Raw genomic sequence first — 24,882 nt, 5'->3', positions numbered from 1 at the left:
TTATAGTATTTGTTCAGCCGTTCCTGGTGTATCCAGCTCACACTCTTTTTTTGTTGTTGCTCATGGGGATTAACACCTGCTTTCATGTCCCGTCACTGGCTGAAATATAACCTTTCTCATAAGATGATATTTGGAATCAAGCTTCGATTTGTTTTCGAATCCATATCTTCCGGGCTTCTGTAGTGTTCCATAGCAAATTGATATGGGTCAGCTCTATTTTGAGATACAAAAACCTCAACTGGTAATTTATTACACACTGTCAAATCAAAATTGTTTACTTAATGAAGCTTGTATAACAAAAACCAAAGCGTTCAGGGAAAAAAAAACATGCAGTTTGTTGTTTAATTCTTGGTTATTTTGAACCAAGAACCCTGACCAAGATGAAAATTCCTAACCCATTGTTCAATTATCATCAAATTGTGGTGTTCAAAATACAGAGATCCACATTGTTAGTAAGCGGCAGTTAACTATGTGGTTGACCTCATTGGTTGAGACATAGTTCCATGTTTGTGTCTGCAAGTCTTTGAGGTTTACAAAACAATTGGATAGCCAAACACATTCTGAGTCATGTGACCTGCAATGGGCGAGCTTCTGGTGCTTCGCGCACATTAAAGAGAGCTTCGACCCAGTGTAGCATGGAAATCAGCACAGAAAAAAACTAAAGTAATGACCCACAATCCCCACGGCATCACCACAAACATCACAATAAACCACCAAAAGCTAGAACTTATCAATCCATCCATCCATTCATCCGTTTTTGCACTGCTTATCCTCAGTAGGGTCACGGGGGGTGCTGTAGCCCATCCCAGCTGTCTTTGGGCAGTGGGCAGGGGACACCCTGAACTGGTTGCCAGCAGGGCACACATAGACAGACAACACACTTGCTCATTCAAATCTAGGTATAATTCGGACTGGCAAATTAACCCGACATGCACGTTTTTGGAATGTGGCGCAGGGAGAACACGCAAACTGCGCACAGAGAAGCCACAGTAGCTGGAATCAAACTCTGAACCTCCGCACCGTGGGCTGCACGCTAACCACCCAACCGCCATGCCGCAAGCTTGAACTTGTCACGAAATTTAAATATCTTGGAGCTGTCATATCAGAAGAAGGGTCAGAACCAAAAATCATAGCCCGGATTCCTCAAACCACAGTCGCACTTGCCAGACTTGAACCCATCCGGAGAGACAAGAACATTCCACTGACATCAGATTTAGACTCATGCAAGCTCTGTTTGCTTCCATCTCGTCTATGCTTGCGAGACATGGACTCTCACAGCAAAGCTGGAAAGGAAAATCCAGGCCACGGTGATGCGATGCTACAGGAAACTTATAGATATCGGCATGTGAAAAAACTGTGCACAACACCAACAGGTGGCACATTGGACCCTATAAAGAACTGTTGGCAACTCTGCACCGACAGAAACTTCAGTGGTAAGGTCACGTCACAAGTTCATCAGGACTGTCCAAGATCATTCTCCAGGGCACAGTCCAAGGGGGCAGGAGAAGACACAAAAGAACTGGACCGACAACATCAAAGAATAGACTGGTGCCAACTTTGCAACAACTCAGGCCAGTGGAGAGAGATGTCCAGAGTTGCATCCTCAGTGGTGCCCCAACGACCCAAGTGGTTAAGGGATCCATGAACCACAAAGAGAGGAGACAAGTTGTGCGGCCACTTTTATAGAGAATAACTTTTAGAAATGAATTTGTCGAGTTTCTACAAAAATCATCAGCATGCATGATTCTCTGGTCAAGGTAATGTTTAAAAGAATACACATGTGAGACCTTAGGGTGTTTTTGATCATGACTGAACCCATGACCATCTGTCAGGATGACGGAAACACAATACCCGGCCATATCTGGAGGATCTTTAGCCGTCACCGCAGGACAAGTTCTTTCAGAGTGTCGCCGTGGCAACAAGAGATCACCCTAGCACCCGCCCCGCTGTGTGCCTGTCAAAGAGCAGTTCCTGTAAGGGAAGGAAGAGGCGCGAGGGGTCGGTGCCTCCTCCGGCCCTTCTGTCACTGCGTTTGATCCGGAAAGAATAGAAAAACAAACGGGCCTTGCCGGCTGACACACTCGAGGACAAAAGTACTGGGACATCTGGGCATTCCAATGGCGTCAAAAGAAGAAATTGTGCAACATGCCTAACATGCTCAATGGGTTCTTCCACACCGGAATCATATATTATCATCTGTTCATATATATTTTAGCATTGGAGCAATGATGCATTCAAAATTGACAGATTTTGGAAATTATTACTCTCTGAATAACTTTCATAGAACCACGGAAGGATTATTTTAAAAATAAACAAACGGTCACGGTTGCCATGGCGCCCAACTGGCCCCGCCCGTGTGGCGCCAGCTGCGGCTCATTGACGGATTGGCTTTCTGTCTATTTAACCTCAGTGCTCTCATTTTTCCTTTATCAGTTCATCAACGAACCCCTGCCCCGCAAGACATGGGTTTTGACTCGGCCCTGTTTTCCTGTTGCTATTCCCTGTCCGGTATTGTTCCCCTATATTTTTTTCCTGTTTAATATCTTTCCAGTTTTTGTTCCCGTCTAGTTTGTCCTGTTTATTTTCGATATCCTGTTTCATTATCTATCCTGTCTGTCCCGTCCTGTCCGGTATCGACCCCATCTGTCCGATAGCAACTCTGGCAATTGGTATCGATCTCGTCGGCCTCTGGCTTCCTATCATTTCACGCCAAACTGCTGCCTAACGTTCATGACTCCCCATTTCCCGTAAAATAAAAGGCTTGTGTGAGTAACATCACACGTTTGGGTCCTGATCCTGTTCTGGTTCATGACACAAACAAAAACACATTACCGTGATAAATGTATTTCATGACGACAAGAACATAATCTTATTTTCTTATAATGTTCTAAAATGACAACAAAAGCCTTCTTATAGTCCGATCAGGAGGGTTGAATTACTCCTGTAAAATATCAGAATTCGCATTTCACGTACACCCATTCCAATTATGAATGGTCTGCATTTATATCGTGCTTTTCAAGTCAGTGAAGACCTCCCAAAGCACTTTACAATGTGCTTCACACTTACCCAGTCACACACACACTCACACACCGATAGCAGCGTCAGCCATGCAAGGGAACTACCTGCTTATCGGGGGCATGAGGGATTTTTTTGCACATGCTCAATTCCTTATTCACTTCTTCGTATGTTTGAATATTTTCTTGTCTTGTAGTAAAGAAACAAACAATCGGAACTAACTGTAGTTACCTGCAAAATTAGCCTCTCGTTGATATGTTGATTTCTTGGCAATAGTTTCATTTAATTTCTCTTGCCACATTAAAAAACGACAATGTCTCAAAGTTATGACAATCTTTGCAAGTAGATTCAGATTTTAAATCTAATCTGCTCTCTCCTCGCCTCTGTGTATCCACCCGCTACTCCACCGTACCAACTCAAATCATGTCATTCTAAAGGTATATACAATTTCATTTTTCTTTTAAATGTGTTTTCAATTCTAATGTTATTTAAACAAATACAAGTATGTTACGTATAAATTGTTCTCACTATGCACTATTTTGTTAAAATGTGTACACTATTTTATTTTATGTTTTACCAGGGATACCAGGGGTTTGGAACAAGTTAAGTAATTATCATAGGTACAGAATGTATTCATCTTGTATATTTCTATATATATTTGGGTTTTACAACACGGTGTAGACACAGTAGAGCGTTCTTTAGCCCCCCTGGCTTCAACATAAACAACAAACCCACTCTGACACACAATGTCTCCACTCCAGCGAGCCGTGACAAGATTGTAGCCCCTTTATGACCGTCCCGGAGACGGCCAGGCAGACGATTCTTGGCTCTTTATCTCAACCTCTCTAAACCATCCCTGCACAGTAAACTTCCAAAAGCCACCATTTTTTAGGTCCTTTAAACTCTTATTTGGAGGCGGTACAATTATCCGTCCCTAAATCATAGTGCCCTTTTGCTGGTGCGATGAAACTGTAAATCAAAGGTTCTAAGTAGTTAGAAAATCAGACTAAATCAGCCAAAGAAATGGATTAGCTTGGCTGAGTGATAAGAAAGCGTCTGCACTTAAAGGACATAGCAAACATTTTTGCTAGCTAGCTAACAGGGAGCACAACAGCCCAAGGCGCTCGCAAAGATGGATGTTCATCATATTTCAGCAGGAATGACAAAAGGTGACAGAAGGGAGTGGGTTTGTATAGGAACAGGGAGCCAATCAGAAGCCGAGGCAGTTGGCGCCGAAAGAGCGGGCACAGTTGCGTCACATCGGTAATCATGACATTCTGCACCCTCCGAGATCCGACCACAGCAGTACTTGCTAGGACACCATCGTATATTATCATTTTGGCAGCGATCGTCGATATTGTTAACTGCATCCTGTATTGATAAATTCATAGTACAGTATTATGTGGAGAGTTAAAACATAACAAAAAAAACCACATATGGAGGACATTAATTTGAGTCCTATCGGCGATGATGTCTCGTGCGCTGGTGTTGACCACAGATGCTGAAAAAAAAGCCAATGCCAGAAATGCATCACTTCCTGTGCAGTGGTGGCCAGATGTCAAGAAGCGACTTGTGCGTGAGTCACGGCACTCCATCCCTCAGTGACTTGGACTTTTTCCACGTGTGTGTTTTGCTCAAATATTTATTCCTAATCAGGGGGGTTATAGAGTACTTTTGTTTGAAGTGGCCCACAAAGTAAAGAAAAACTGACATATTGTCACGGTTGCCATGGCGCCCAATTGGCCCCGCCCGTGTGGCGCCAGCTGCGGCTCACTGACAGATTGGCTTTCCGTCTATTTAAGCTCAGTGCTCTCTCTCTTTGTTTGTCAGTCCGTCAACGAACCTCTGCCCCGCAAGACGTGGGTTTTGACTCGGTCCTGTTTCCTGTTGGCATTTCCTGTCCGGTATTGTTACCGTTTATTTTTGTCCTGTTTAATATCGGTTTTCAGTTTCGATCCCGTCCATTTTTGTCCTGTTTATTACTCTCTCCAGTTTTCGTTCTCGTCTAGTTTGTCCTGTTTTATTTCAATATCCTGTGTCATTATCAATCATGTCTGCGCCGTCCTGTCCGGTATTGACCCCATCTGTCCGATACCTACTCGGGCAATTGGTATCGATCTCGTCGGCCTGTGACTTCCTATCATTCCACGCCAGACTGCTGCATAACATCCATGACTCCCCATTTCCCGTAAAATAAAAGGCTTGTGTGAGAAACGTCCTGATTCTGTTCTGGTTCTTGACACATATGCTGTTAATAAATTAATTATATACATAGTATAGGGATTTTATAAAAGATTTAAAAAATGTAGAACTGTTAAAAGTAATCACGTCACAATATTTTTGCCTAAATATTGACAGCAATGTACACTATTTGGTTCTGCACAGCCCCAAATTGATTTTTTTACCATAGTGATTTAAAATTGAGATGTTTTTTTAAGAATATTTTTCCTTATTTCAAGATTGTATTGGGGTTTCTTGAATAAAATAAGAAAAATCTAACACAAAATAAAATAATAACTAACAAAAAATAAAACAAGCAAATAAAACCTTATCTCGCTCATGATAGCTCATTTTTCCAGTTTTAGGAAACTAATTTTATACAGTTTGGAAAGAAATACTTAAAATGAGGATCTACCAATCGCTAGATTCTTATTTTAAGAATATATTGTCTTATTTTTGCGCCCAAAACAAATCTCGCAAATTATCTCATCTCATCTCATTAGCTGCACCGCTTATCCTCAGTACGGTCGCAGTGGTGCTGGAGCCCATCCCAGCAATCATCGGGCAGTGGGCAGGGGACACCCTGAACTGGTTGCCAGCCAATTAATCGCAGGGCACACGGGGACAGACAACTCACTCGCTCATTCACACCTAGGGACAATTTGGACCGGCCAATTCACCCGAAATGCATGTTTATGGAATGTGGGAGGAAACTGGAGTGCCCGGAGGAAACCCACGCAAGCACGGGGAGAACATACAAACTCCACACAGGAAGTCTGGAGCTGGATTTGAACCCACTCAGAAGGTTCCCATGACTTGAACTGTGCCGCACATGCGCTAACCACTGCGCCGCCTAATGCCCCTTGCAAATTATTTATTTATTTATTTATTTATTTATTTATTTATTTGAAATGAAATGAAATGAAATGAAATGATCTGCATTTATATAGCGCTTTTCAAGTCAATGACTTCCCAAAGCGCTTTACAATGTGCTCCACATTTCCCAATAGCGGCCTTGCAGCCAATTTATTTATTTATTTATTTATTTTTCCAATCAGTCGTAAATAAATACAGTTGAAGTTTAAGATTTCTGGGGTTTTTTTGCAGTGTAAATTTTGAGATGTGAAAGAGTTGTGATTTCCTATAAATCATATAAGCAACATTGGTTGACTGACTGACTAATTGATTGATTGATTGATTGATTGATTGATTGATTGATTGATTGATTGATTGATTGATTGGTTGATTGATTGATTGATTGATTGATTGATTGATTGATTGATTGATTGATTGATTGATTGATTGATTGATTGATTGATTGATTGATTGATTGATTGATTGATTGTTTGGAAAAGTAATCTAAATCCCCAAATACTTTGTATTCATCCCCAAAATTTTAATCAATTGGCAGAGAAAAAACTAAACTTGGCTCAACAGTCTACTAGTTGCTAGATAAGATAAGTTTGCTTATTTGAGGTATATATATTATCATTAAAGGAGAAAATATAACATTAACAATGTGATTAGTTGAATAATTATGGCTACTTATGTGTACAGCCACTTGATAAGAATGATATATTTTTCTTAGCCAAGGCATGTGTGCCATTCATTATTGGAGCACTTATATCATGTTTAGAAGTGACAAATTTTGACATCATGACCTCACCAATAATCCTATGCACTTTCTGCAATATCTACACTTCAGCATTAAGGTACTTCTAACAATTTATTTTCATTATAATTGTAGTTGTTACTATAAAACAAACTAAGTATTGATTAATTGATTGATAAAGTCAAGCTTTAATTTGTCCAAAACAACATTTTGGAGACATGTTAACCGGAACTGTATAATGTTATTGTAATGGTGGACAAAAAAAAGACACACCCGCTATTATTTTTGGGGGAGTTATCTGTATTGGTCTCTAGGAACAAGGGTATTGGTAGGAAAATAACAGTCATTGGGCTTCCTAAGTAACTTGAAGTATAGAAATAGGTACAAAGATGTCAGGAAAGACATACAGTCCCTTCTAAAGGTTTCTTCATTTTCCTCATGTTGAGGTTTTTGAGTGTTTCCTTGCCCTCATCTAGGTTTTAGATCAGGGGATGGTGTAATAACAGTCTGTGCTTTGCAATTTGAGACCATTTGTCATTAAGGACTATACAAATAAACATGACTTGACATGTCTAATATAGCATGCATGTAAAAAAAAAGTTATCAGTATCGGTCTACAAAAGCAGGATTGTATTCGGCATCCGTAAGAAAAAACTGTTATCGCGCATCCCCCAAAAATACCATGTGAAGACTTTTGTACTTTTGTACAAAAAACCCAGAACATTACACCATTTTGTGGGTTTTCTTTCTTGCGAAAACAACACAGGAAGATGGGTCGAATTAACCCAAGTATTGGGTTGGTCCAACTGGGTTACCTTTAACCCAACTGTTTTACAGTGTAGCGTATCTGTCTTTTCTACAACTCGGATCTTGACCTAGAATAAATTTGATCCCGGGCCATCACTTCTGATCTCTTTCCTACTGAATCTATGCAAGTGGAATCACCTGAAACCTCGAACCCCATGTACTCCCCGTGAGAGCTTTCCATGCCTGCCTGTGTCTCCTCGCAACAGAATTGGCGCAGGGGCCCTGCTTGCAAAAGCTCATTTTGTTCATATAGAAGAATGCTCATCCCATTTCAACACCCCCCTTCTTTTACTCTAACCTGCCAATTTAGGATGGCTTCAGCATGCGCTCTGACTTTGATCCAAATGTTTTGCACAATCAAACCATACAACTTGACCTTACTCCTCCAAACCGAGAACGCCATCCCCTTACCTTCCCGAGCTGGCCGAGCCTGGATGAAGCTCTCCTGTGGTAGTCCTTCATTTTGCGTAACCCGAGCCGGCGGAAGGCAGCATCCACGTCTTGCGTGGCTCTCCTCACCCCGTACGCCGCTGACCCCGGCGTTTCTCCGCAGGCATTCCAAAGCCTGTCCTCCCCCCTAGCCGGGGTTGCAAAAAAATGCAAAAAGTTATGAAAATCCAAGCAGAGAGGGACCTCAGATTTTGACAGTTGTTTGCATTCCTCTAAAACTTTTTGTCCTGTTTCTCCGAATGCCTCCTGCTCTCTCTACCTCACTCTTTCTCAAAGTTTTCCCAGTTGCGTTCCTCAAGCCATCCCCCTCCCCTTCTCTCTCACTCTTTCAATTTTCCATCATTACCCCCCGACCCCTCCCACCCAAAGCAAAACCCCCTACTGCTGAACTAATCTGCAGCTGGACAGGGGATTGGATCACTGGTTGTCATGGAAACCAAAGTGTCCTGTTCAGAAAAAATGCAGGAATGAAGATCAGGAAGAGGCAAGACTACACACACAAATAAACTCTTCCTATGGGAGACATTTCAAGAGGTTTGTGATAAAGTCCGGAAAAAGCAGAAGAAAATTCATTTCTAATCACAATTGTATTATGTAAAGTATTTATTTGTCATGACAGAGTTTCTGACAATAAATAGATTTTCTATCTAACCAGCTTTCTTAATTATTTAACAGGTATATTACATAATTACATAGTATCCAATTCAATTTCATTTTGGAACTTTTGGGATTACATCCTTAATACATGTTAATGGATCTTCATTAAAGTAACAGTGTGTAATAATTCACCAGGAGAGGTCATTGTAGCTTAAATAAAGATGTAGCACGTGAATCCGAAGAACGAACACAATGGAAGGAAAAGATCACAATTTTACACGGAGCAGCTAACAGTAACACTAGCAGTAATCAGCGAGCCATAGGCTGCAGCCCAGGGACTAAAGAGGGAAACAGTGGAAAAAAGTTGAAGATGCAAGCGCCAGATGCATGAACTCAACACCGTTGGCTTGCATGACCAGCTTCAAAGGCGAATGACCCTGAAGGACTAAACAAGGATTATATACACGGATCAACTAACAATACCGGCTATCGATGAGCCATACCCTGCAGTCAACTGGCTAAAATGAAAAGCTAAAGGGGGAAACAGTGGAGAAAAATATGGATGTTGCCAAAAAGACAGAACTTGGTGACGTTGGCTTGCATGTTAACGAGGGAACTGATGAAAATAACAATAGGTAGCGGCGAGCCATAGCCTGTCACGGTTGCCCATTGCCCTCACTTGGGCCCACCTGTTCGACGCCAGATGCTGCTCGTTTCCTGATTGGCTTCCCTCCTATTTAAACTCAGTACTCTCGTTCACTCCTTGTCAGTCCGTCAACAAACCTCTGCACGTGCAAGACTTGTATTTTGACTCTGTCCAGCATCCTGCTCGTCTATCCAGTATCCGGTATCGATCCCGCGTGTCTCGTCCTATCCGGTATCTTGCTCCAGTCTCCAGAATTTGGTATCGATCCCGTCTGTCTCATCCTCTCCGGTATCTTGCTCCAGTATTCGGTATTGATCCCGCCTGTCTCGTCCTGTCCCATATCTTGCTCCAGTCTCCAGTATCTGGTATCGATCCCGTCTGTCTCGTCCTGTCCGGTATCTTGCTCCAGTCTCCAGTATCAGGTATCGATCCCGTCTGTCCTGCCCTGTCCGGTATCTTGCTTGTGTATCCAGGACCCAGTATCGATCCCGTCTGTCCCGTCCTGTCCGGTATCTTGCTCCAGTATCCAGTATCTGGTATCAATCCCATCTGTCCCGTCCTGTCCAGTATCTTGCTGTTGTATCCAGTATCCAGTATCCGATATTGATCCCGTCTGTCCCGCCCTGTCCGGTATCTGCTCGTTTACCCTGTATCTAGTATCGATCCCGTCTGTCCTGCCCGGTTTGGATCTGTTCTGCCCAGCGATCGCCGAATCGCTAGCGTTTGTGTTCCCGCGCATGACTGCCCCGTTCCCGTAAAATTAAGCTTGCGGGAAAAACGTTACGCATCTGGGTCAACCGTCTTTTCGGGTTCTGAATAGCCTGCAAACAAGTGGCTGACATTAATGACTAGAGATGGAAACAATGGAGGGAAAAGAGCCAGATGTCTCATTCACGATGCTTGGTGACCATCAATACAGGGCTTAGCTGTGGAAGAAAGACCTTTGCGAAATGGTCCTTTGGGCTTCCGTAGTAGTAAGATCCTGGCCAAACATATCAGCTTCTTCAAATGATCTAATGTGTACTTTTGCAAATGAAAAAAGGCTTTTTTAATACCAGTGGGGGTCCATATAAAATAGATGGATAGATAGAGACTTTATTCATCCCCGTAGGGAAATTCACACTTCCAGCAGTATCCTTTGTTGTTTATTAACAGATTAACAGGATGGCCTTGGGGTGCTGTGTTGTAGTTTAGCGACAGCCACGTCCACACGCTAGTCCAAAAGTTCAACGTCCCTGCAGCAGATGGAAATCTTTGTGCCCAGGGTTGCACCACCTTGTGTTCACGTAAATAGCGAGTCTGCCTCCTCTCCGCTTCCCGCGGGCTTTCTTGTCTCTGTCTATCAGCGCTGAAGCCGGGTAGCTCCGGATAGCTCCGGATATACAGTGCATCCGGAAAGTATTCACAGCGCTTCACTTTTTCCACATTTTGTTATGTTACAGCCTCATTCCAAATTGTATTAATTTAATGTCTTATCTCAAAATTCTACACAAAATACTCCATTATGACAATGTGAAAAAGTTTTTTTTTAAAGTTTTTTTGAATTTATTAAAAATAGAAAACTAAGAAATCACATTTACATAAGTATTCACAGCCTTTGCCATGAAGCTCAAAATTGAGCTCAGTTGCATCTTTTTTCCACTGATCATCCTTGAGATCTTTCTACATCTTAATTGGAGTCCACATGCAGTAAATTCAGTTGATTGGACATGATTTGGAAAGGCACACACCTGTCTTTATAAGGTCCCACAGTTGAGTGTGCATGTCAGAGCACAAACACCAAGCACGAAGTCAAAAGAACTGTCTGTAGACCTGCGAGACAGGATTGTCTTGAGGCACAAATCTGGGGAAGGATACAGAAAAAATTCTGCTGCTTTGAAGGTCCCAATGAGCACAGTGGCCTCCATTATTCGTAAATGGAAGACATTTGGAACCACCAGGGCTCTTCCTAGAGCTGGCCGGCCTTCTAAACTGAGCGATCGGGGAAGAAGGGCCTTAGTCAGGGAGGTGACAAAGAACTTGTTGGTCACTCTGTCAGAGCTCCAGCGTTCCTCTGTGGAGAGAGGAGAGCCTTCCAGAAGGACAACCATCTCTGCAGCAATCAACCGATCAGGCCTGTATGGTAGAGTGGCCAGACGAAAGCCACTCCTTAGTAAAAGGAACATGGAAGCCCGTCTGGAATTTGCCAAAAAGCACCTGAATGATTCTCAGACCATGAGGAACAAAATTCTCTGGTCTGATGAGACAAAGATTGAACTCTTTGGTGTGAATGCCAGGCGCCATGTTCGGAGGAAACCAGGCACCGCTCATCACCAGGCCAATACCATCCCTACAGTGAAGCATGGTGGTGGCAGCATCATGCTGTGGGGATGTTTTTTCAGCAGCAGGAACTGGCAGACTAGTCAGGATAGAAAGAAAAATTAATGCAGCAATATATAGTGATATCCTGGATGAAAACCTGCTCCAGAGCGCTCTTGACCTCAGCCTGGGGCGAAGGTTCATTTTTCAGCAGGACAACGACCCAAAGCACACAGTCAAGATCTCAAAAGATTGGCTTCAGAACCACTCTGTGAATGTCCTGGAGTGGCCCAGCCAGAGTCCAGACTTGAATCCGATCGAACATCTCTGGAGAGATCTGAAAATGGCTGTGCACAAACATCTCCCATCCAACCTGATTGAGCTTGAGACTTATTGCAAAGAAGAATGGGCAAAACTGCCTAAAGATAGGTGTGCTAAACTTGTGGGATCATATTCAAAAAGACTTGAGGCTGTATTTGCTGCCAAAGGTGGATCAACAAAGCATTAAGCAAAGGCTGTGAATACTTATGTAAATGTGATTTCTTAGTTTTCTATTTTTAATAAATTCAAAAAAAGAAAAAAAAAACGTTTTCACATTGTCATAATGGAGTATTTTGTGTAGAATTTTGAAACAAGAGATTAAATTAATACAATTTGGAATGAGGCTGTAACATAACAAAATGTGGAAAAAGTGAAGCGCTGTGAATACTTTCCGGATGCACTGTATATGTATAAATACACAGGGGCTTTACGTCTACATTCCTGCTGAAATCTGAGCCCAAAAACTGACCCTGCTTTTAAAATCTCATCAAACTTTTAAAAATAAAAAGCATGGTGTGCCCATCAATACCAAGAGTGGGAATAAAAGGAGGAGGTGGTGGGAGTAACATCTGTTTGGCGCCCATCCCACCTTATTGTGTTTTAGTGTCCTACTTCAGACCTTCATCTGTGATTCCAGGAGCGCACTGTCCAGGGGAATGACCCGTGACTGGGAAAACAGCAGGACGAGGTTCCCATCTCTCCTTGTTGTTCCGTGCCTGTAAAAGCACAGGAGACAATACAATCGACATTCGGGGCCTTGTCTGGCTATTCATTTCCTGCCCTTAATGACCAAGACCCATTTCACCGCCAGACCAAGACCGCTTTGACGGAACTCTGTGATTTCAAAGGGAATTCAACTCAGGAAAAAGAAGTCTCCTCTCAGGAAGTTGCGCGAGTGCAACTTATATCCACAACATATGGAACAACAAAGGTGCTGCGATTTTATGACTGTTATACACCTATACTCGTTTAGAGTGTAATTATCCTTTTAAAACACATTTGGACCACCACGGGGAAATGAGGTTGGCGAGAATTTCTATGTGCCCAACTATATTTAGGATATACAGTACAGTAGACCCCTGGGATACGACATTAATCTGTTCTGAGGAGGGGATCATAAGGTGAAATTCTCATATGATGGGGAAATAAAAATAAATGTTAATTTTGCTAATGGGATCCTACCCTTGGAACCCCAGTTAAAAAACATTAACGTTATATATACATATTGAACATCCATCCATCCATTACCTGCACCGCTTATCCTCAGTAGGGTCCCAGGGGTGCTGGAGCCCATCCCAGTTATCTTCAGGCAATGGGCAGGGGACACCCTGAACTGGTTGCCAGCCAGTCGCAGGGCACACAGGGACGGACAATTCGCTCACTCATTCACACCTAGGGGACGATTTGGACGGGCCAATTCAACTGACATGCATGTTTTGGGGATAAGGAAGGAAACTGGAGTGCCCGGAGGAAACCCACGCAAGCACGGGGAGAACATGCAAACTCCACACAGGAAGGTTTGATCCCATGATCTCAAAACTGTGCCGCAAACGCGCTAACCACTGTGCAGCCGTGCTGCCACATATTGAACATTAGTAACGAAATAGTATACAGTAGGTACTACATAAATGTGATATATGTGTATATGATAAAATAAAATGAATAAAAATGACATTTTATTACCTTTGGTGAGACATGACTTGAGCCGGTACAGTATTTAGTGAATGAATGCGGCAAAAGCGGATTAAAACAAACTGAGAAAGTTAGACGGCATTGTTGCTTTAATAATTGTCCAGATCATTGATTTGGTACGATCACATTAAATATAAATGTGCCCACTCACCCAAACATTCATATCTTATTTTTCTTTTTTTTTTTTAAATTCATGTTTATCCTAAAGTACCACGACTAATGTTGTTGTAAACAATGATCAATACGTTGTAGAAATAATGTAAAAACACTGTAAAGTGCAGATGTTGCAACCCGAAGTTTTTTTTAAAAGCACAAATAGATTTAAAACGATTTTAAACATGGATATATTAAAAAGTAAATATTAATAATAATGTTAATGCTAATGTAATCTGCCAGTGAAACGAACATTTTACGAAATACTTAGATTTTTGCTTTTAAAAAAGGGAAAATTAGCAAAACTATATGCCAGGAGATCAAGCTACAGCCAATGTAAATTTTAAACGAAAATATCCCCCACAAAATAATATTATTTCCCATACCTTAGCTGATAAAATACGTTTTAATCACACACTATTACTGTGAAAAAAAAGAAGAAATTCATATTGACGATAATCGTAGAAGTACCTCTCTCTTCGCAAACTGAATTCAATTTATGAAGCTGGTTTTGTCGTCATCTCTTGGTCAGTTAGCGTCATTGCAATCTAAAGATGATGTTCACTGTCGACGAAATTTATTTAAAAGAAATTGTTTTTTTTCTAACTTTGTATTTTTATTCGACATTCGGCCTACTTTTGATTTGAAACAAACATCCATTGTACAGGACAGTCATTTTTTGTTTTTGTGTTCAATTAAAATTAGCTAATTTAGCCCCGGGATATTCAAAACACTTTCATTCTCATATCAATCCATGCTGGAGTAATTATTAATGTAACTCGCCTTAAAATATATATTTAAAAAGTACATAGATATCAATTCAGACGACTAACAAATATATATTAAAAACGAAGTTTTTTATATGAGGCAGCGTTTCTTTAAGGTAAAACCACGTGATTCTCTTTTGACGTCATACCCAAAAGCACCACTGTACTCCTTTTGGTAGTTTGTTTTAGCCAAGATCAACAAAATATCGCTCATTCTTTTACCACCAAAATTTTTGTATACCAATGTTTATAATAATATATTTTTTTCGTTGTTTTTTTTTTATTTTTTTTTAACGGTGGTGGCGTTCCTTTAAGGGAAAACGTAATTTTAGTTGTACGTCATACCCGGAAGTAGAGTTCCTGCCACATTCTAATTCATTTGCTCGTTTGTTTACTGTAGCGATGACAAGATCAACCACATTTTCGTCGATGATTTGCTAGCGTGGTTAATTGGAACACGTCAGAATGCTGCTACTTCCATTTTCGTTGTTGATAATTTAAGAGAAAACCACGTTATTTATCTTTGACGCCATACCCGGAAGTCGTGGTCCTGTCACATTGGCGGAGTTTGTTTACCATGCCGATGAAGAGATCGGCAGATTTTTTTGTCGATTAATTGTTTGCGTTGGTTATTGCAACACTTCAAAATGCTTCTGTTTTGATTTTCTTGCAGATAAATCATTGTTTTGTACATAGTCTATTTTTTCGAGTTAAGATGAATGACCGCGTGATTATAACCAATGTATTTTTCCTTTTCGTGACTTGTCATGATAGTTAATCATCAAGTCCCTTTTGCACAATAGCTGCACATAATGGCAGTGACTTTATTGGGAGCGAGGGCTGTTCTTCTCAACCTGAGGGTCAGCCTACATAAAGCAAGCCTATTTGGTCCAATCAGACTAATCCAGACGTCCAGATCACGTCTGCTCCAGAGGAAGAACGTTTTGACCAACATCTCCAAGGTTGCATTCCTGTGCTGGACCACAGCGGGTGCATCTTCAGCTAGATGTCATCAAGCCTCTTTGCAAGCTCAAATCCCCAAGAGGAAGTCGCTTGCCAAGGTGCAAGTGCATAAACTATTTTTCCTCTTCCGCCTGAGCTTACGTGCTCTAGTCCTGATCTTGAAGTTCTCCCCCATCTTGCTCCTCTACCCATTTGTTCTGGTATCTTCTCGGTGGGCTTCAAACTGGTTGGACGCCCTCCTGTGGGCAACGGAAAGTTCCGGCCCAGCTTTCATTAAACTGGGGCAATGGGCCAGCACCAGACGAGATATTTTCCCTCAGGAGTTCTGCGATCGCTTCTCCAGGCTCCATGTGAAGGTCCGTCCTCACTCCTGGGCCCACACCAAGCAGTGTCTGAAGCGGGCTTTCGGTGAGGGTTGGAAGAAGGTGCTGGCGTTCCAGAGCAAGGAGCCGGTGGGATCTGGGTGCGTGGCCCAGGTTTATAAGGGTTGGGCCCACAAAGATCAAGTGGAGGACCCGGATTTCCAGATGCTGGTGGAAGAGCTGGATAAGGAGGATCTTCTGGAAGCGTGGGAGATTCCTGGTTTGAGTGGAATGCCGAGCTCGCTGTGGAATCTGTGTTGGAGAGGAAGCAAGGTGGATGAAGATGTCATGCCTGAACCAAACGTCACTGAGAAAGATCATTTGATACCTGTGGCTATCAAGGTAGGTCATCTCCTGCTCCTGACTCAAAAATATACAAAAGCTCATTTGTCACTGAACAAAAGAACCAGTATTGCTCCACCTATGATAAACCCCTAGGATGTAAAGTGACTTCATTCATCACCAGCTCAGTAGCCTAGATGGTAAGGCGCCCGCTTTGAGACTGGGAGGTCGGTGGTTCGCGCCCCGGCCGAGTCATTCCTAAGACTTAAAAAGTGGTCGGTGGCGCCCTCTGTTGGCTGCGGCTGCATCGGCTCGCTACAACGGGTCAGGTGCAATCGACATTTCGTTCTGTGTACATTGTTACACAGAATGACAATACAAGGAATTTATTATTATTATTATTTAAAATAAAAGAATATATTTAAATAATAGGCAAAAACATATGTACAATCTCGTAAACATTATTTTTTAGGATTTAGAGGTTCTTAAATGTGCAAGTATCTTACACAACTTAAAGAAGCAGCCATCTTATTACTGTTGAAGCCCGATTGAAGACTTTGCCAATCTAACTCATCATGGTGGTGCTTGTTTCTCTTAACGTACATTTCCAGCACACAGTTAGCCCTGCATCCTATTACCTTGAGACCTGTCATTCAGGCATCTTCAACTTTTGTTACCACCGTTTCATTTTCTATCCACTCATGTTAGCCACTTGACTGCAGGCTATGGCTCGCCGTTAGCCACTATTGCTGTTAACTGCTTCTGCTTCATCCTTCAGTGTCACTCGCCTTCCACAGCTGGTCATAACATGTCTGAGTTTCATTTATATTCAACATTTTTCCCACTGTTCCCTCCTTTAGCCACTTTCCTGCAGGCTATTGCCCGCTACTAGCTGGTTTTATTATTGTTAGCTGCTCCTGCTTTATCCTACAGTGTCTTCCACAATCTGAGTCCTGCATGTGGTGGTCGCCGAGTTCTTTCATTCCGGCATCTTTGACTTTTCCCCACTGTTTCCTTCTCTAGCCACTCACGTTAGCCTCTTGCTCAGACCAACTACAGCTAGTTGCTCTTTTCAGACGCTCTGTTTGCATCCAGCTGGCTATGGCTTTTGTTGTCTCTCATGTCAATTAACAGCAGCTTTCATATCCCGTCACTGGCTAAAATTCATCCTCGCTCATACGAGAAAATTCCGGCTTCTGAATTTTTGTGGTGTCTTTTAGGCTTCTTTAGTATGTTTTTTTTTTCAATTGTACTTTCTAAGTTACAGCAACATTTAGAGATAAATTGTACATACTGTCATTAAGTAATTTAAGTAGAATTTCTTTCATTTGACAGAATATGCTTATGTTGCCAAGTGAATCCTGTTGTTATCCCTGGATTTTTGGAATAACGATTGAAGATATCTGTATATGTTCCAGCTTTAATTTGCTGCTTGATAAACTACTCTACTGCTCTACACATGAAGGCATTTCATCCCAAGCGTTTAAAGCTGCTGAAGGAAAACTTTCTTGCTCCTGTCCTTAAGGTGATCCATCCAGGCTTAAGACGTCAAGTGGAGATGGATCTGCTCTTGATGAAGGCCGCTAGCTTCCTTCTGCACTGCCTGCCCGGACTCAAGTGGCTGAGCCTTCCGGAGATAGTGGACGAGTTTGAAAAGCTGATGACAAAGCAGGTTGTGTAGGTTATATACTGTCAGTTGGGCTGTAACATCGCTAAAACGTAAATTGGCCTTCCATTTGTTCCAGATCGACCTCCGTTTCGAGGCTGAGAACATGGAGCACTTCCGCCATAACTTCCGAAACGTGGAATACGTGAAGTTCCCCACGCCGCTTCGGCCTTTTGTGACCAGATCCATTCTGGTGGAAACTTTTGAAGTAAGTGAACATCAAAACTGTCGTTTGTTTTTGAAATAATCCCCAATCCTTCGTCGGCCAGGAGAGCGAGCCCATCTCTGAGTACCTGAAGGGTAACACTCCTCAGGAGGTGAAGCAAAGGATTGCTAGGATGGGAGTTGACACACTGCTTAAAATGGTAAGTTAATACTGTGTTTTTTTTCAACTCCATTCTATGATTATAATTATAAGAATAAAACACACAGGGAAAATCCAGTTATTTTTAGGTATGCATTTTTCTTTACAATTACAAGAATACAGCCTTGGTAACATGTCTCAAATAAGTAGAGTTGAAAAGACTAGAGCTTGACAATCGGCTAATCCTTTAGTTATACAGTATGTCAGTAATATATACTTATGAGCTCACTAAAACAGACATATAGATTTTGCATAAAGTGCAAAGGAGTATGGGTGTGTCCATTATGTGAAAATGCATCACTTCTAAACACTATGTATAAGTGACCCAATACTTATATTAATACCTTGGCTTAGTAAAGGACAGACCCTACTTACGAATGAGATCGTTCGTAAGTTGAATTTGTCTGTAAATTGCTTCAGTGTTATATTTTGTATGTTTAAGGCTTGTATACGTAACCTGTATTGTTTTGTACTGAAAAATAAACATTTCATAAAATGATATGCTCTTTAAAGATAAATAAAGTGAAGTTTAACTTACTTGTGAAAGATGGGTTTCAAGAGTTAGGCGCCTTCCTCCTCCGTGGTAGAAAGTGGCAGAAAATGAGCGATCCATTCATTCTCTCAACCGCATCAATGTTTCTTATTGCACTTTAATCTCAAAAGAAACGGCTCGCCTCTACTTAACACCAACCATATTGAATGGATGCACGAGATATTAAACAATAAAAATGTCGAAGTTTTCAGCGCGCTGGAGATATAGTATATAATGTTTACATACGAACTAGGAAGAGGAAGTGGGTTTCTTCTGGGTGGATACTGGGTGAGCTCGCACAGTGCCACCACATGCCAGTAGCGGCGGAAAAAAGCACTACAGTAATGTCCTGTACTCTGAAAAAGGTGCACACAATACAAAATCTAACTTTGTATTTTTCGATATCCCCCCAAAAAATGTTCGTATCTAGTTTTTCATAACTTGAATGGTCGTAATTGGGGAGCGTCTATATATCACTTATCTTATCTAGTGGTCTAAGGGCCCGGTCACACAGCCATTTGCGGCTGAATCACGGCCAGAAATTTCTGCCTGTGAGGCGGACGCTATTTGACGCTTTGAGATCGCCATACAGACGAGATACAGCAGTGCTTTACTCGCGGTCGAAAATTCACACGCGGTTGGCCGCGCGAAAAAGTTTTGAGCTGCTCAAAACTTTGAGCACGTGTTAACCGCGGGCGGCACACGAGGTAATGACGCGGAAATGACGCGGAAATTACGCGGAACGACGTGCTCTGGCCGCGGCCAGGGCGTGGTTGCACATGGGTAGGACGGGAAATTTCAGCGGGTAATCGTGGGTGGAGCATGGTAATAGCATGTTCTGCGCCTGTATCGCGGTGTTATTACGTGAAATTAGCGTGTTACGCGTGTGACGGTCAAACGCCTTTCTCCGCGTATATACAGCGCGATTTGCCGAGCACACGTCAGTTGTGCTCGAGACGTCAAGGGGTGAACATGGATCCCCGTCACCGTAGTGACCTCGTCTTAATCCATTTTTATTTCTTGACATTTCTTTTCATTTCATAACAAGATAATAAAATAAAAATGAAAAACTATTACAATAATAACATATTGGCTTCTTCGGTGCCATAGCTTGAAATCTTGATCTTCACGGGACTGTGTCTTGAGCGGTTATGATTTCTACAGCCCGGTGTTATGCCGAGAAATGCATCCCTGCCGAGATTTCCATCCCCTCGCTACTACAACCACTTTTACCTCGTTTTATCTCACTTTTATATCACTTGTAGGGAATATAATGGCGAACATATAACCAAAACAACTTCGTCTTGCATTTGTTGGGAATGTAATACAACTTAAACCATTCCGTCTTTGTTTTTGTTGTGAACGTAATCGTAGGAGTCGGATTTGGGCACAACACCGACTTGGGAGCTTTTATACCCGTGGTCCACACGAGAAAATGACGCGGAAATAACGCGATGAGGAAGCGGAACAGTCGCCGGCGTCTGTTTTGCGGGCATACCACCGATGAACAGCGGGTTGGCCAATTTTGCACATTTTCCATCGCGGGCAACCACGGGCAAAAAAAACCGCAACATTTTAGCCGTGATTCAGCTGCAAACGGCTGTGTGACCGGCCCCTTAGCTCGCACACATCATGAAGAGGTAGAGAGGAGACATGACTAGTTTCTGATACTACTTTTATAGAAAATCGAAATAATTTCTAATGAAGAACATAAATGCTTAGAATATTTTTTACAAGTAGTGTAGTCTAAATTAATATTATAACGTGGCGTTAAGTGACTACTATTGGGTGGTCATTTTTTCTCTTATCAAGCTTATCACCGAGAAACTTAAATGCTTAGAATCTTTTACATATAGAAATTGCAGAAAGTTCAAAACATACAATTATCCATTATGTGGTCACACATGCCTTGGCTAAGAAAAATATATCACTTACTCTTAATAGAGGCATTATTTTAGCTGTACTCCTTAGTAGCTAAAATAAATAAAATAGAAATACAAATGCTGATGCAAAGAGGGAAAACTTCGTCATATTTACCCACTTCCTTTTTCATTTTCTTTTTATTTATTCGCCTATCTGCAGACTACCCTGTTTTCGAATCGATCTCATATTATTTTATGTTTTTTCTGCAGGTTTTCATGGATAACTTCGTCCACGCCGACCTCCACCCGGGTAACATCCTAGTGCAGCGCTGCGGCCCGGATGTTGCCGCTTCTGGGGGAGAGCGTGGCAAGACCACCTTGACCGACCTTTGGGACACAGTGGTGGTCAGTGTCAGACCCGAGCCCCATCCCTTCCAGTTGGTACTGTTGGATGCCGGAATCGTGGCCCAGCTGAGCAGGCGTGACCTGGACAACTTCAAGGCCGTCTTTACCGCCGTGGTGCGGCGCCAGGTTAGCAAAATGCCTGCCACAAACTGTTTTAGCGTTGCCAGATTCGCAAAACGGGCACTAAGGAATTCAGCTTCGGCGGTGCCAGGAGTTCTGCTGTGGTAGCGCCAGGTTAGCAAAGTGGGAGCTAGGAGGTCTGCTTTGGCGGCGCCGGGTTAGGAAAACAGGCGCCAGTTTAGCTCAATGGGTGTTAGGAACTCAGCTTTGGCAGCACCTGGTTAGAAAGCAGGTGCTAGCAACTTTGCTCAGGCGGTTCCCAGTTAGCAAAACGGGCGCAAGGAACTCCGCTTTGGCTCTGCCAGATCAGCCAAACGGTACTAGGAACTCATCTTTAGCAGCATCAGTTTAACAAAGCAGGCACTAGGGAACTCAGCTCTGGTGGAGCTAAGTTACAAACAGGCACTAGATACTCTTTGCACTGCCAGGTTATTAAAACCGTCCATAGGAACTCTGCTAATGCTGGGTCACATTAGCAAAATGAGCACTAAAAACAATTTTTTTGGTTCTGCTATGTTAGCAGAACAAAGTGGAGGAATTTGAGAAGCTTATGACCAAGCAAGTTGTGTGGAAAAGGATCGCTAGTAACTCAGCTTTGGCAGTGCCAGGTTAGCAACACAGGCATTAAGATCCTGGCTTTAGCAGCACCAGATTAGCCAAAAGAGCGCTAGGAATTTGTCTTTGGTAACGCCAGGTTAGCAAAACAGGCACTAGGTAGTCTGCTCTGGTGGCGCCGGGTTAGTAAAACGGGCCAGAGATTTGCACAACGGGCACAAGGAACTCCGCTTTGGCAATGCCTGCTTTGCTAACCAGGCGCTGATCAGACGTTGCCCGGTTAGCAAAACGGGTGCTATGAACTCATCTTTGGTGGCACCAAGTTAGCCAACGGCTACTAAAAACTCCTTTTTGCCATGCTTCTAAAACTACTTGTTGGGTTTTAGGGTGAACAAGTTGCTGAGCTGATCTTGCATCACGCTCGGGCTAACGAGTGCCAAGATGTGCCACGCTTCAAGAAGGAGATGGCCGAACTGGTGGACGTAGCCCTTACTGGCACGCTCTCCCTGGGAAAGGTAATCTTAATTTTGGGAGGTTTATTTTTCTTTTTTCCTTAAATTTATTCACTTCTGTTACAGATCCAAGTGGGTGACTTGCTCTCCAGAGTCTTCGGCCTTCTCATCAAACATAAAGTACATCTATTCATCTATATATTCGTTAATTGTGACAATCGAAAGCTGCTTGAAATTATAAATTATACTAAGAAAGCCAGCTAATGCTAGCAAAAGGAGTTACGGTGACACTAGCCTTATTAGCATTTGTGGCGTTTGAGCTGCAACAATTTATCGCCATCACAATTAGGAAGTGTCGCTCGTAGCAGCCACGTCATCAATGCTAACCACGTTAGCGTTAACTTGCCCCCTTTTATTAATCGCGCAATAAAAAAAAAAGACGATATTAAGACGAGGTTAGCGCAAACCAGCGATGGCAATTTCTGAGTCTTGAATAATTATGGCCAGCAGGTAGTAATATTACACATGATGTATCATAATAAAAATAAATAAAAAGTATGGAAGCCAAAGAGGGCCAAAATGCAGTACTATGAAATACTGTTTTTTGGCATTCATTAAAATATTTATCGTTTTTGAATTTATTTATTTTAAAATTCAAGAAAAAACAACAAATTGTTTACTAAAATATACCTAAATTGAAATTAATGATCATAAAAACAGTTTCTTAGATAAGGATTCAATATTTAAATACCTTCCATTTATTTAAATAATTGCATATAATCTAAAAAGAAGCATAAATATTGCTGGCATTGAGCAGGTTGTGGTGCGTTCACATACAGTCAGGAGTTTCAATATTTGTAAGAAAAATGACAATTCAATTCACCTTGAGAAAGGAAATATGCAATATTTTTTCATTATTTGATTATGTATGTTCTGAAGTTTATTTTTTATATAAATTGAAGAAAATTGTTCATACACATTGCCAGCTTTTAGCAAGTGAAACGGTGCGTTAATGTAGAGTCAGGTTTTTTCAAACTCGGACCGAAAAACATCAAAATATGTTTTTTTTGTTCTTTACATGTGAATAATTTAATTTACCCTGAGAATTATCTGCTATTTGAATCAAGTTCTTTTCTACTCACAGGTGAAGCTTGAGAGCAACTTTGCATCCATTGTGTTTGCCATTATGGTGTTGGAGGGTCTCGGGCGCTCTTTGGACCCCAACTTAGACATCTTGGAGTTGGCTAAACCCTTGCTGCTCAAAAATTGTGCCTCGCTTGTTTAAACTGACATTCATTCATTGTTTTTTTTCTTCAAGTACCTCACTTGTGTTGGGTTTTGTTATGTCTGGTTGGTACTAATTAGGGGTGACCCAAATATTTTGTTGTCTTCACTGATTAGCGCAAAGGGCTACCAGTTTTATATGCGGTCCCAAAATAATAACTTATCAGGTTGTAACTATGTTATTATCAGCTTTAAATATCAGAGGTAGGGTTCAAATGGGATCATCAACCACTAAAACACAGTCAATGTTTTCTCATGTTGTTTGGAACTGACATTTCCTAGAAAATCACAATGACTCATCACTGGTGAGTTACACGTATACATTATGAGCTCATTTCAAGACTTTTGAAGGAACTGATCATGTTTTTAAAGACACAGAGTCAATGAACTCAAAGTAATAACATAATTGCTGTAGCTCAGCAGGTAGAGTGCTCGTCTTGGGATCAAGGGATCCCAGTTCGAATCCCAGCTCACCCGTGTTACATGTCGAAGTGTCCTTGGGTAAGACACTGAACCCCTAATACCCCCAATAAGCAGGTTAGCGCCTTACATGGCTGCAAGGCCGCTATTGGGAAATGTGGAGCACATTGTAAAGCGCTTTGGGAAGTCATTGACTTGAAAAGCGCTATATAGAATGCAGATCATTTCAAAATGCAGATCAATGTTTTCTGATATCGTTTAGAATTGACATTTCCTAGAAAATCACAATGACAATCTGTCATGTGACAAAGACGCATTAACATTTTTGGGTTTTCCATAAATAAGATGTTTGGTTGATTGGTTGGATCTCTTAACCACTAGATTTGTATGGGGCAGCCTGGTGGCGCCCATCCCTCTCCGGGCTAAAACTCATTTCCACCTGGTCTCGAACCGAGGACCGTTTGCGCGTTTGGCAAATGCGCAAACCACTGCACTACAGATGTAAGAAATTTGAAATTGTGGAATGACAACGTATAAAAATGTAACCGAAAACGGAAAAATAGCGCTCAGGAGGTAGAGCGCTCGTCTTGGGATCAAGAGGTCACAGGTTTGATTCCCGGCTTTTCCGTGTTATGTTGGAGTGTCCTTGGGCAAGAGGGATATATGTCTTTCACATGAATAGAACAGTAAATATCTTCCTTTGGGTCGTTTTTTTTTGTTTACTGCATCTCTAAATTCATTTGACACCACTACACTTGAATATGTAGAAATTTTATTAATTGTAAAGGTTTTTCAGTGTGTACATTTTTAAAGTTTTTATTTTTTGGAAGGGTCATAATCTGGGTTTACATCACAATGTACTGTAATTTTGTATCCTTTGTTGAGCAAATAAGGCCAGCACAAAAATGACTTCCACTTTTGTTTCAAATAACTCGCTTCGAAATGGATGGTACGATGGCGTCCCCTTTTGGACAGTTCCCGTTGTGCCAATTCACCATGTACCGTAATGAAATCTGATAACATGAAGTTTTGAATGT

General features: G+C 41.8%; 2 protein-coding genes across 5 annotated transcripts in view; one reads left to right on the top strand and one right to left on the bottom strand.

Moving 5' to 3' along the window:
* The window catches only part of LOC148363025 (DENN domain-containing protein 2A), a 63,057-nt gene extending 48,778 nt beyond the window's left edge, over positions 1-14,279 (bottom strand). For all 4 annotated transcript variants that reach the window (XM_088340615.1, XM_088340616.1, XM_088340617.1 and 1 more), the window contains exons 1-3: positions 14,198-14,279; positions 12,556-12,682; positions 8,066-8,231 (exon numbers count right to left, since the gene is read on the bottom strand). The gene's annotated coding sequence lies outside the window, so the exon portion shown is untranslated. The remainder of the gene's footprint in view (positions 1-8,065; positions 8,232-12,555; positions 12,683-14,197) is intronic.
* Positions 14,280-14,919: 640 nt separating this feature from the next.
* Positions 14,920-24,754, top strand: adck2 (aarF domain containing kinase 2). The gene is made up of 8 exons (XM_088340600.1): positions 14,920-16,245; positions 17,711-17,857; positions 17,931-18,059; positions 18,121-18,216; positions 20,880-21,140; positions 22,076-22,204; positions 22,268-22,321; positions 23,286-24,754. The coding sequence occupies exons 1-8, from the start codon at positions 15,391-15,393 to the stop codon at positions 23,424-23,426; spliced, it is 1,812 nt and encodes a 603-aa protein (XP_088196726.1). The 5' UTR covers positions 14,920-15,390; the 3' UTR covers positions 23,427-24,754.
* Positions 24,755-24,882: the final 128 nt, after the last annotated feature.

Source organism: Urocampus carinirostris, chromosome 7 (genome assembly GCF_059441175.1).
Source record: "Urocampus carinirostris isolate Australia breed hairy pipefish chromosome 7, RoL_Ucar_1.0, whole genome shotgun sequence".
NCBI lineage: Eukaryota > Metazoa > Chordata > Actinopteri > Syngnathiformes > Syngnathidae > Urocampus > Urocampus carinirostris.
Note: the sequence above shows the minus strand (reverse complement) of the source record. Positions and strands in the feature narration are given on the sequence as shown.

Excerpts from the sequence above, each read along its gene's own strand:
- adck2 (XM_088340600.1), top strand. The coding sequence starts at position 15,391 with ATGGCAGTGACTTTATTGGGAGCGAGGGCTGTTCTTCTCAACCTGAGG. Across the intron at positions 17,858-17,930 it reads AAAAGCTGATGACAAAGCAG|ATCGACCTCCGTTTCGAGGC; the intron begins GTTGTGTAGGTT and ends CATTTGTTCCAG. Across the intron at positions 22,205-22,267 it reads GCACGCTCTCCCTGGGAAAG|ATCCAAGTGGGTGACTTGCT; the intron begins GTAATCTTAATT and ends CTTCTGTTACAG.